Raw genomic sequence first — 11,658 nt, 5'->3', positions numbered from 1 at the left:
CATGTGGCATTTTCTCATACATTAAAAGAAACTTAACGGAGGACCAAATTAAAAACAATTTAAGATGAACAGCTGTAAGTCTACAAATCTGGGGCACACGTGTCAAAATCAGCTTGAAACTTTTTTTTTTTAATTAGATTTCAGTCAAGGCATTAACTATACATGATTTTCAAAGAAAATTCTTGATTATATTTTCTACCATCATCTGCTCACATGTTGTAATTTAAACACTAGAATGTGTTAAACTTGAAGGCATCATGACATAAGCAACAGCATTTAAACAGTTTATTTCTGCTACAGCGTCAAATAGGTAGTCAGTTTTAATGTGAAGAAAATAACAGATGAAAAGCAGTGTGTGAAATAAAAGTTGCCATACATGGGCTGAACTGCATTTCTTTTAAGATAAATTTTGCATTTTGATGACATGTTAAAAGAAAGAGCTACAGGCCCGATTCCTGCCATCAACTCCTATGAATTGGGTTTTGGGCTCGATGATTAAAGACATTTTCACTCAAGATTATACAAATTCCAAGTAGCTATGATGGACTTGACAGAAGCTTCTGAAGCCAGCACAGGTGCAAACATCTTAAAATGAATCTCACAATAAACATTTGACATGTTCCATCACTTTAAAAATGCGAAACGTTCCTTACAAGCACTGCTCTCAGGACGTTTGACAGAAATTGATTTTTGGTACAAAGGCAGCCCACGTGTTCTCAGATTGATGAGCTTCATCTCCTTGCAGAGTTTGGTTGGAGACTCCCACATTATCACTGCATATAGGTGACCCCAACCCCCCAACTGCCCTCACCCCTGCAGGAGGCAGATTGTAAATGTGTTGCTTCATGGTCCCCCAAACTCCTATCTAAGAAGTGGCATTGTTGTTTTTTTGACAGTTTCAGTGTCAAAGGTGTGGTCCACCTGCATGGAGGACCATGTTCGCAACCAGATTCAGCCAAGTCAACTCTTCACAGAGCTCTGTGGTCGTCACAGCTTTCCTAAAGTGGGAAAAAACACAGCTGTACTACACAAGCAGTGCGATTTAATTACACAAGAGAAATGCTGGGAGTAGTACTGATGCATTTCAACAGCTGCACATGCAGATGGGGAAATAATAGTTTGATCCCCTGCTCACGTCCAACGAAGGTAACAGTAAGTTTTATAGTAGTATCATTTTAATGGAGGCAGACTATTAACCAAAAACCCAGAAAAGACACATATATAATGTAAAAGAAGTATTTGATCCCCAAGCAAATCATGACTTATTACTTGCCTCCATTAAAATGAAACTGCCATAAAAATATGACACTTTCATTTATTTGTGAGCAAACTTACAAATTAAGCAGGAGATCAAATAATTATTTCCCCCCATTTTAAAGCCACAAGAAAAGTACTGAGTCATTGACTTTAAAATTCTGTAATAACCAATGCACTGCTTTTAAATCAACCCATTTGTGACCTACAGGTATTGTTTTCTATCTAGGAAGACAGACTGATATTAGTTAGATATTAGTCAAAAATGTCCAGTAACTTCAGTAACATCAAGACATTTAGGAAATTTAGTTAAATGTCACAAGACTCACACATGCCTGTATTGAAGGAGGAATCTCATTAGCAGCTTCTCTAAAAGGAACATAAGCTTTTAGTTACTCATGCAATTTACAAAATATGGTTAAAAGAACATGCGATTCGTACAACACCGTTAGATACATGACGTTAAAGGCATTTAAAGCTGTAGTTGATTGGTGTATTTAAACAAGTGAACTTCAAAGCTTCCATATCACCGTTTACAAAGCCCTTAAATCAGACCCTCATTTCGTTTGAACTAGCTTTTTCTTCGCATCCCTCGTTTCGTGTTATTGCTGCTATAAAAACGTGGACTTTGCACTTCTCCAGTACTCTTGATGAAAACAGCCTGGCAGCCTAAAGCCGAACATGCCGAGCAGGTTAAAACCGACGCACGTGACGCAAACACAATCCAGGCGACTGACTGGAGAAAACAGCACACTCAGACCTACCCAGGCCTTTTCCCATCTCTTTAGCAGTTGCTCGTGCTCTGCGAGCGCACCTCTCCACTGGCTCAAATCTCGGGTTGGAATGTTCTCTTCATCTGTTGAACAACAACACGCTTTATGGAAATAAACCAGTGCAATTATCCATCTCTGCCAATGGAAACAGCCAGTCCAGAACACTCCCAATTCCATTCTGCATGCAGGACTATAGTCAATATTTTCCACCTGATACCTCCAATAGAGAGCCGGAGGTCAACTTCAGACACGTCACTTCCTGTGCTGGCCTCAGCAACACAGTTATACCGTGCGTCCTTGATCAGCGGCCCCTCTTGGAGCCAGCTGCTCACTAAAACCTCCCTCTGACCAAGCGGCCGGCGGTACTCCTTTATGGGGGTGTCCAGACTGTGCCCATTTACTAGCCAGTGAATGTGGACATCACTGGGACCTGTGGGACAGAATTGATGTTGACCTCTGATGTTTAAGGCGCCACTGAGACATGCATGAAATGGGAAATACTTGCCTTTGGTTGGTCCACCTGTGGTCATCAATCGTGAGCATGCATACTGCCTGATCTCAGGTCTGATAGGCAAACATTTTCTAATTAGTATATATCTGTCCTCTCTATGGAGGCCTCATCTTTTGAAAATACAACGGATGATGATAGTTTAAAAAAATAAAGAAAAACAAACAAGGGTTGTAAACGTTTTACATTTTTATTTTGCCTCCCTACCAACAACCACAGCCCCATTACGTCACCTAGTTTTATGTACATCGTCAAATGGTATTTTTTCCCCATATATACAAATATATTTACATTTGTTTACAGGCACAAAAATGATCTGGATAAAGAAAGGTGAACCCACTAAACTTTGTTTTGAGGAAAGATTCTTAATATCCTGGATAAGGAGGATCCGTCCGTCCGTCAGAGTGTGGTCACTGGACCTGATCACTGAATTTTCCAGCTTAATGAATCCCAGCTTAATCTTTTTAAACATTCACGTTTGCTTTGTTTTTTTAATGAAATACTCTTAAAAATGGAGGTCAATCGTTCCCACAAACACAGAAAAAAAAAAGCAGGGAGGATCACTTGTTTCACACAAACAGGAACTCTGACATGCTCGCACTCACTCCCAGTTAGCTGATGTTTGCCAACATGCGAGATGCAGGAGAGGAGAGTGAATGTGCGAGAGTGATGGGTTAAAAAGCAAAAGGAAGAAATTCTGAGGGATTTAGATTCTGGGGTGTGAGCTCAGCCTATGTCACATGCACCACTCACCCAGGGCGAGGCAGAAGAGAAGGAAGGCCTCCTGCGCGTGAACCCCCCAGGCCTGGTCCTTCAGCAGGGGAGGCAATAGTCTCACCTCGGCCTCCCGAGCCTCCGCATTATGGGGCTTCGTGGAGGAGGGAGAAGAGGAATGGGGAAAGGAGGAAGGGAGAGAGGGAGTGCTACCTCCAGAAGAGGACAGGGAAGATGAAGTGGCGACAGGAGAGGAGGCTGTGAGAGGGAGTGACGGAAGAAACAGTACTGAGGAAAAAACAGGAAATTCAAACAGGGGCTGGCATGCAAACAGACAAAGGGGTGACGAATGAATGGCCTAAAAAGATCAAATCAGCTACAATAAAAAAAATTGAAAAAGTAAAAACAACAAGGATGAAGATCACAACTACTTAGACAAACTGTTACCACAGATGTGACTCATTATAAATAATAATTCTCTGAAAATTGTCTAAAACTGAAGGCTTTATAAAATTACAATTAAAAAAATAACTTCTGATGTTGCCCCCCTTTTTTGTTAATCATGTCACACTGTACATTTTTACATTATTAACAGAGCACATATGGAAAGATCTCCGACAAGGGTTAATACACAGGACGACCAGAGTTGTATCTGTGTGGGGAATGTCGATTTCATAGGAAGGAAAATAATAATAATACTAATAAAACACGAGAGTCTGCACGCAGGAAACACAGTGGTACAAACAGTTTGATTCATTCTCTTACTGCCAGTTCACTGGGAGAGATTAAGGCCCACATGCTCCGGGTGGTGACGCTGTGCTAACCTAGGCTACAATATACTGAGCAACTCTTCCCTGAGAAATCAATGTAATACTGAAGCATTCACTGTGTAATGAAGTATTCACTGCTTAAAAAAAAAAAAAAAAAAAAAGCTAAAAAGAGATGCAAATGCCCCCCCTCCCCCTCAAAGAGATGCAAATGCCCCCCTCCCCCTCAAGCTGTACAGAAATGTGACTGCACTTTGGAAAGCATCACAGTAACTTACCAATTTGGTAAACAATGTTTCCAATTTGGAATGTTTAAAAAAAAAATTGACAAAAATTCAAAAATTTAATAGCTTTTCTTGCTGGGCTAAGCTGAAGGAGCTGCAGCTTCCTTGAATACAGTTGTTTTTTTGCTTCTTTTTTTTTTTTGCTTCACCATCACCATTAGCCCTAAAATCAAGCAGAGGGAGTTAAAACTCTACAACCGAGCGGGAATGCCCGATCTGGGCCTCGGGATTTTCATGCCTTACAAAAATGTTGTGCCCTTGACAGAAGCTGCAAATGCAGAAAAAGCGCGGCCCCCTGCACTCTCTGTGCCGATAGGAGGGATCAAGTCTATTGTGGCTAGCGTTAAGCTTCTGCATCTGCATCTGCATACTGAATGTCCTGAGATCCACAGTCCACATCAAAAGGTTTCTCCTTGGAGGGGCTATCGTCTCCAAAACTGAGAGAGGGGACGCGACCGTTCCCGCACTCCGGCTCGGTTTCGTACCCCGTGTCGCGGAGTGCCCGGAGGTTTTGAGTGGTTTGGCTGCCGTTCTGGATCGGCTGCTCGGCCATGTTAATTTTCTCGATCGCAGAGGTTTCTATTAAACCTGCCTCACAGGCCCTGTACTCGGTCTGATGGGCGCTCTTGTGGCTGCCAAGTAGAGTGGCCCGCAGCCTCAAGCAGGGAGCTGGAAGGTACTGCATGTAGCAGTTGTACACCAGCGCAGCCATGAAGAGGAGGAAAAACAGGAGGAAGAGGAAGAGGAGGGCAGCGGTGTTGTTGTGCTGCAAATACTCTGCCGAGGGGTCCCGACTGTCAGGATGGGGGCCTTTGGAATTAGTGGGAAGAAGATTTACCTTTGGCTGGAGCTTGATTGTGCTGCTGGTGGGCGGGGTTAGTGACGCGTCGCTTTGGGGAGGGGAGGGTGGCAGGACTGTTGCTGCTGTGAAGCTGGGAGGGGCAAGGGCTGAAGTTAGTGCGGCTCTCTCCGTCTCTACTTTACCTTCAGCTGCACCTGTGGTAGCTGCCTCGTGGCCACCGAGGGTGGTGGTGACGGCATGCCCCGCCTGGTGCGGCGGTCTGGGCGGAAGATCCAGAGTCAGGGTGTATCCGGCCAGCAGGCGACTGAAGTTCCTGCCAGCAGCAGGAGACCACTCCACGGACCAGCACTCATAGTACCCTTGGTCCTCTGGAGCCACGCTGTAAATGAGGAGCCCATTTTCGGCTATGAGGTGGAAGCGAGAGGCCTCGGTGAGAACCGAGTCGTTAGATTTCCACATCACCTGGGCAAGGTTGGAATGTACCAGGCACGGCAGCTCGGCAGAGCTCCCCAGTTTCACCGCCACATGCCTGTAGTCCTTCCGAGACAGAGCTGGCACTAAAAATAAGCAAACAAAAGAGACAATTGTGAGTTTTAGATACTGTCTGGTCTAATGGGGACAATTCCCAACGCGAGGTACAAGTACCCCACACACTGCAGTAGGCAAGAAGTGTAGGGTGGGTGGACCTGAACAGGTTTCAGCAGAAAAGTTAACAGTTAACTAAGAGTAATGGATAAGCTGTAAAAAAACAGCAGCCAAATGGAATTTGCAAATGATGAAAACCGATAAGTAACGACCAACAACAAAATGAATGTTTGACATGGCATGCAAAAGTTATGGCTGACTTACGGTCACGATCTCTTCCTCTATGCATAACTTCATCTGAGTCACAGTTTAAATCACACAGCATTGTCCACTTTATAAAACTGAAGCCTGTATATGGGTGTGTGAGCGTGTTGAGGCCTACCTGCTGGACACATGTTTGCATCACCTTTCATGCTCTGGATCAGCCCCCTGCAAGACATGCATTGTTTTTATGAGTCAAAAAATACACATGCACAGTGCAATAACACAACTTCTATGCACAAAGACTGTAAAGCAGGTCAAGCTGGAGGACGAATCAGTGCACGTGCGTTTTTAGCTTTGTTTTAGTGGCAGTAAGAGTGACAGATTACCTGAGTGTTTGGCTGGCAGTGTCAAAGATGTTGACACATGTGGCAGTCTTCGGGTGCCAGGCGCAGTAGGGGTCTCGTGCCAGGATGCAGTCGACACACGATGAATACCTGGCACAGAAAGCTGTAGGAGACTGGACTACACCCAGGTCTGACCCAGCATACAGGGACTGCGTCTGTGGAAACGCACATTAACCACAAAGTTAATCGCATATATATCCAAGTGACTTATAAAAATGAGCCAACGTGATCCATATTTCACATTTTCTTCGTCTCGTTCTTTACTCATCTCCTAAATCTCATTAACAATAAAATAAATTGACCTCTGAGGACAGCAGCAGGTTTTTGATGGGTTCAGCGTTCTTCAGGAGCTGGATCTCCTCCACAATATGAACCTCATCTTCAACCAGCACCGACTTGTGCAGGACACCCTTATCTAGACATGAGAATAGTAAAAATGTCAGTTATTCTGCAAAGGTAATCGCAAGAAAACAGGACTCTTTAATACATTTATCTGCAAGTTTGTGGCGAGACGCGGCTTTCTCACTGCACAGACATTCAAAGTTGACTGACTCAGATTTGCATATTTGCCTGATAAACTTCACAAGGAAGTGCTTGTAACGGCTTCATTTTCATTTCATCTTAACTGATCACCTGTTCCAGTGAAGATGACGTCATAAGTAATTTTGTCAAGTGCTTGGACCCTCTCCACGACAATCTGGGTGTAATTGACGTCTTTGGTGATGAGGCGGGGCCTGTTGTGGATGGGCAGGATGGGATCCTCCAGCAGGGGGTGGTCCTTAACAAACTGAAGGGTTTTGTCGGGCAAGTGGAGCGAGTTGTTCATGTTCTGCAGTCGCATCTGGTTGTTAATACACTGGTGTGGAAGACAAATAGCGATGACGTTAGTAATGAACTTCATATGACCAACGCATCCTCTTTTTCCCCATGTAATTAACATGATTACTATATTGAGTAGATCACATCTTGATTACTCATGGCATCTACTTACAGCTCCAGGACGTGGAGTAGGAGTAATGCCGTTGTATCGTACCCACTTTGTGTGGGACTGCTCCACCGTGGCCTTCTGCATGTACTTGCCCTTGGAGAAGACGTCTTCCACATCCTTGATCTCGTAGGCACACACGGCTGACAAACCCACGTTACCCCTAGGTGCATATGTCAGGAAGAGACAAGGAGAAGAGTGAAAATGAGGCAAGGGAGTGAGTTTCGAGTTCTGCATTAGGCTGGATGTGAATGCTGCTCTTTGCTTGCTTGTTTAACGCTCCCGACCCAAACCAATCCCAAATCTTGAAATCACTGACCACTGAGAGGTGAAGACTCCGTAGACGACCGTGTTTTTGCGGTCTGTCCCCTTCAGGATGAAAACGTCATGAACCACGTTGAAAACGAAGTTGAGCTCAGGCATGGAGCACACCAGCTTGGCTTTCAGAAAGGACGTCCACTTTTTCTGCAGAGTGCGCTGCCCTCCAAGGTCACCCTGTCGTGACAATATTGGAGATATTTAGCAGTGAGGGATGAGAGGGCAGCTTCCACTTTTCCTAACATGCTAGAAACGCTGACCTTATCCAGCTTAACAAGGAGCTCTGAGCATTGCGCCAAGTGGATTATGCACTTTCTTGCCCTACATTTTGCCTCTCAGGCAACATACAGGGACCCCTGACTGGGGGTGGAGGATTACGTGCAAATACATATATGTCTAAAAACTGTACACCCATTATTGCTTTTTTATTTGGTAACAGGAAACAAGACTAAAAAGAAAAGATGTAGTTACAGTTGCATTTACATTTTCAAAGCAGTAAAACTTGAAATGAATAGTACAAAAATAACTATCCTGTTTGTTATACTACTAACTTTGAAACATTACAATACGCTGTTATGATGTATGTTGCAAGTTAAGTGCTTGCACTGGAACAGTGTTTTATATTGTCCACTTGCCATAAGTCTCTGCATGTGCATGCTGCAATTATGAGCTAAGGTTAAATTTAACTGGAAGGAGGAAGAAAAAAAAGGAGAAAAAAAGACTTGAACATACATACATACACAAACATGCAGGACACAGGAAATAGTGGCTAAAGATGGATGGATTGATAGCGCTGGTATGTGCAGATGGCGCACGTGTACTGACCTTACAGACGCGCGCCACCCTGGGGATGAACAGCTTGCCAAAGAATTCGTATTCCACCGACACCTCGGTGAAGAAAAAGTAGATTTTGTCGTCCTCGCCATCTGCTCCATTTTCCCCTTCTCTGATCACGTCGGCGAAAACGAAACTGGGTTCTGGGAGGAAAGCAAAGAAAGGTATTGGTAAGAAAAAAAAAATCCTGGAGGCCACCAGTTAGGGCTGCACGATTTTGCATAAAATGAGAATCACGATTTTTTTGCTTAGAATTGAGATCACGATTCTCTCACGATTTTCTTTTCCAGTATAAATATTTATTGCGCTTATTAACTGCACATCAACTTCGTAACAGTTGAGACTGAACATAAAAACAATAAATAAACATAAAAACAACAAATGTCTCACATTTTGTCGTTGCCGCAAAATGTTGTACTGCTTGAAATTCCGTCTCCACCGTTGCCTGACACTGCGTGTATAGAGCAGGTAGTGCAACAATAGAAAAATAGTTGCGGGACGGCACTGTGTAGCGTTTGTCTAGGGTGTTGATCATTTTCCTAAATCCCTCGTTTTGAACAGTGTTGATGGGAGCCATATTTTTGGTCAGGTGATAAGTAATAGCCTCCGTAATTTCTTTGTGCCTGCGGAAGTTCGACGGGTATAGGGACGCGCTGTATAAGGTTCCCGTTATTGATGTTTGGGTGGTTCACCGGGACGGATTTTCTCCAGTCACTTTCTCGTCATCCCTGACGTGTTCTCCGTTGTTTTTTCCCTGCCAATTTTAGCAGCATCACACGGCACAGCTTCTGTATCACGTGGTATAAGGCTTCGCCCTTGTCATTTGTTGAGCAGAAAGAGTGAGCGCTTGTTTTCATGCAGATTACGTCCCGGATCAAAATGCGGTACAATCGTCGCCTTTTTTTTATTTTTATTTTTTTTAAATCGTTGTCAGTTGGAAATGAGATCGCACATAAGTATGAATTGAGATCGCGATTTTCTAACGATTAATCGTGCAGCCCTACCACCAGTGCTACCCCTCAACCTCCTAGTAAATTTGGAAAATACTAGGTTATTTTAAGCAAACCTGACCTCTGAGCTTGAGGTCGAGGTCACTGAGATTTTAATTCATCCAAGATTTAGATACTAGATGTATCAATGCTATCAATTTCAAAATCCTATATCACTTTGTTCTCGAGTTCTGGATGGCATTTCCTCTGCCTCCAGAGGCCATTTTTAACCAGCAGCATATGTCCTTCAATGCACATCCATAAACAAATATGTAGGACTGCTTCCATTTGTGCAATATCTCTAAAATTAGAACTATCCTGTCTCAGAGTGACGCTGAAAACCTAGTTCAGGCATTAATTATTTTAAGGCTTCCTTTTAAAAGGGAGTTTTTCCTTCCCACTGTCACCAAAGTGCTTGCTCATAGGGGATCATATGATTGTTGAGGGGTTTTCTCTGTATGGATTATTGTAGTGCCTACCTGACAATATAAAGCACCTTGAGGCAACTGATTTTGTGATTTGGTGCTGTATAAATAAAACTGAATTGAACTGAGTTATCACATTCACAAACCTGGGTGTCCTGCCTGGCGGAGTGATGACAATACCCCATCAGCCTTTCACGGCCAAGGGGTAAAAACTTTAGACTGCTCCCTTATTTCCCAGGGGGTTGGCACAGTGGATGGATGTGCGATTCTGTGCAGGGTTTATGCCGCATAACCTCCCTGATGCAACCTTCCCACTTACTTGTGACCCCCTGAGACTGGATTTGTGTCTCCTCCCAGAATCAAACTGGGATTTTTCACAAGTAGGGTGATATGGTACTGTAAAAAGTCTCACTGTATTCCTAAAGGTGGGATTAAGAGTCCTAAACTTTGATTAAATAAGTATGTGACACATTTAAATCTGACACACAGAATGGAAATAATTTGGGAATCTCCCTCTGGTGACGTGTAATGCTGTGTTCATATCAGCAACAATATCTTAAAGAGCCAAGGCCAGCTGTGTAACTCTTCATCATCATCTTTGAGCGTGTGTGTGTGTGTGTGTGTGTTAACATGGGAGCATGACAGGTTGATACTTCACTGGTTTGAGGCCTACTCAGCTTTGATCTGTCACACAGTCACAAATTGGTAGCCATGTAGTTGAAAGCACTGCTGTGTTTTCTACACGGCCTCTAATTAACAAGAGGAAGGAGATTTTTTTTCTTGGTGTTGTAGTCGATGTATTTTGCCAACCAACAAAATACATATGTGAAAGTGATGCTGCAACAACAGGTCAATAAACTGCAGCAAAGAAGGGATTAGATCAATCCAGATCCATTAACATGAGTCAGTGGCACTCGGGGGACATTTCTACAAGATGAGATGTTTTCTCAACCTTCAAAACACATTTTTAAAAGCTATTCTCCCAGCAGCCTGACAATCGTTTAGTTCATTCAACTCACCATTAAGCCATGATGTGGAGTACTCAGTCCTCAGCAGAGACTGGGTCGGGGAGTATCTGGATATAATCGGTTCACTGCCTAAGAAATTATAAGCTGTCCCTGAGTACAGCACTCCATCTGATAGGAAAACAGAGAATAAAACATCAGAAAATTATTTTCCTTCTCTAAAAAAACAAAACAAAACAAAGAGGATTGTTATGAATTTCACTGCAGCCATAACCAAAATAAGCACTTTATGAAATGAGATAAGAGAAGAGCTGGGCTCAACTCACCAGCCATGACAGTAGTAAAGCTTTGCGAGGGGTCAAAGGAGCACTTCCCTCTGCCGTCCTCGGGTTTACCGTGAAGTGAGAAGTTGCCAAAGTACTGAAAGAGGAGATTACTTATGAGATGAGGCAGCGGTGTTGATAAGTGAGTTTAAACAGTGAAGTAGGGCGTCTGGGTAAAGAGCGGTTGAAAATTAACCTACCAAGTAATCACACTGAGGCTGAAAGGCGTGTGTGCCGCAGACATACAGTCGCGTGTCATCTACTGCTTGGAGCACTCGAATGTAGTTTAGACACTCCCTCTGAAAGAAGAGGGAACAAAACAAAAGGAGAATTATGACCTTGTGGTTACAGTTCGCCCGTCTAGACTTAATGTTAGACATTTTCAAAATTAAATTACATAACTTCAGTTATTTAATTTTGTCTTTCAGAAATTTGTCTTTTTCTTTGTCATCAGAGTATGAATCTTTGAATCGTCACCAAACCAGTGTTTTGGGAGGTCACACTGATCTTTGGTTGCCAAATTC

The 11,658-nt window shown here is 43.3% G+C and overlaps 1 protein-coding gene across 7 annotated transcripts in view; it reads right to left on the bottom strand.

The window, feature by feature from the left end:
- Positions 1-114: 114 nt before the first annotated feature.
- Positions 115-11,658, bottom strand: part of sema4d (sema domain, immunoglobulin domain (Ig), transmembrane domain (TM) and short cytoplasmic domain, (semaphorin) 4D) — a 41,590-nt gene continuing 30,046 nt past the window's right edge. For 3 of the 7 annotated variants that reach the window (XM_006789030.3, XM_087843768.1, XM_006789031.3), the window contains 14 exons: positions 11,335-11,433; positions 11,138-11,231; positions 10,866-10,982; positions 8,424-8,575; positions 7,600-7,775; positions 7,287-7,443; positions 6,929-7,151; positions 6,598-6,710; positions 6,278-6,450; positions 6,070-6,116; positions 5,285-5,659; positions 3,289-3,507; positions 2,245-2,457; positions 1,039-2,110 (listed from right to left, as the gene is read on the bottom strand). In XM_006789030.3, the coding sequence (XP_006789093.2) occupies positions 1,866-2,110; positions 2,245-2,457; positions 3,289-3,507; positions 5,285-5,659; positions 6,070-6,116; positions 6,278-6,450; positions 6,598-6,710; positions 6,929-7,151; positions 7,287-7,443; positions 7,600-7,775; positions 8,424-8,575; positions 10,866-10,982; positions 11,138-11,231; positions 11,335-11,433 (2,403 nt within the window). In that variant the 3' untranslated portion in view covers positions 1,039-1,865. Of the gene's footprint in view, positions 999-1,037; positions 2,111-2,244; positions 2,458-3,288; positions 3,508-5,284; positions 5,660-6,069; positions 6,117-6,277; positions 6,451-6,597; positions 6,711-6,928; positions 7,152-7,286; positions 7,444-7,599; positions 7,776-8,423; positions 8,576-10,865; positions 10,983-11,137; positions 11,232-11,334; positions 11,434-11,658 lie in introns of those variants that run through there. The other 4 variants (XM_035906884.2, XM_035906885.2, XM_035906886.2 and 1 more) reach the window with 3 other exon arrangements.

Source organism: Neolamprologus brichardi, chromosome 7 (genome assembly GCF_056152115.1).
Source record: "Neolamprologus brichardi isolate AB-2024 chromosome 7, ASM5615211v1, whole genome shotgun sequence".
Taxonomy (NCBI): Eukaryota; Metazoa; Chordata; class Actinopteri; order Cichliformes; family Cichlidae; genus Neolamprologus; species Neolamprologus brichardi.
The sequence above is the reverse complement of the archived record's forward strand: the minus strand, read 5'-3'. Positions and strand labels throughout refer to the sequence as shown.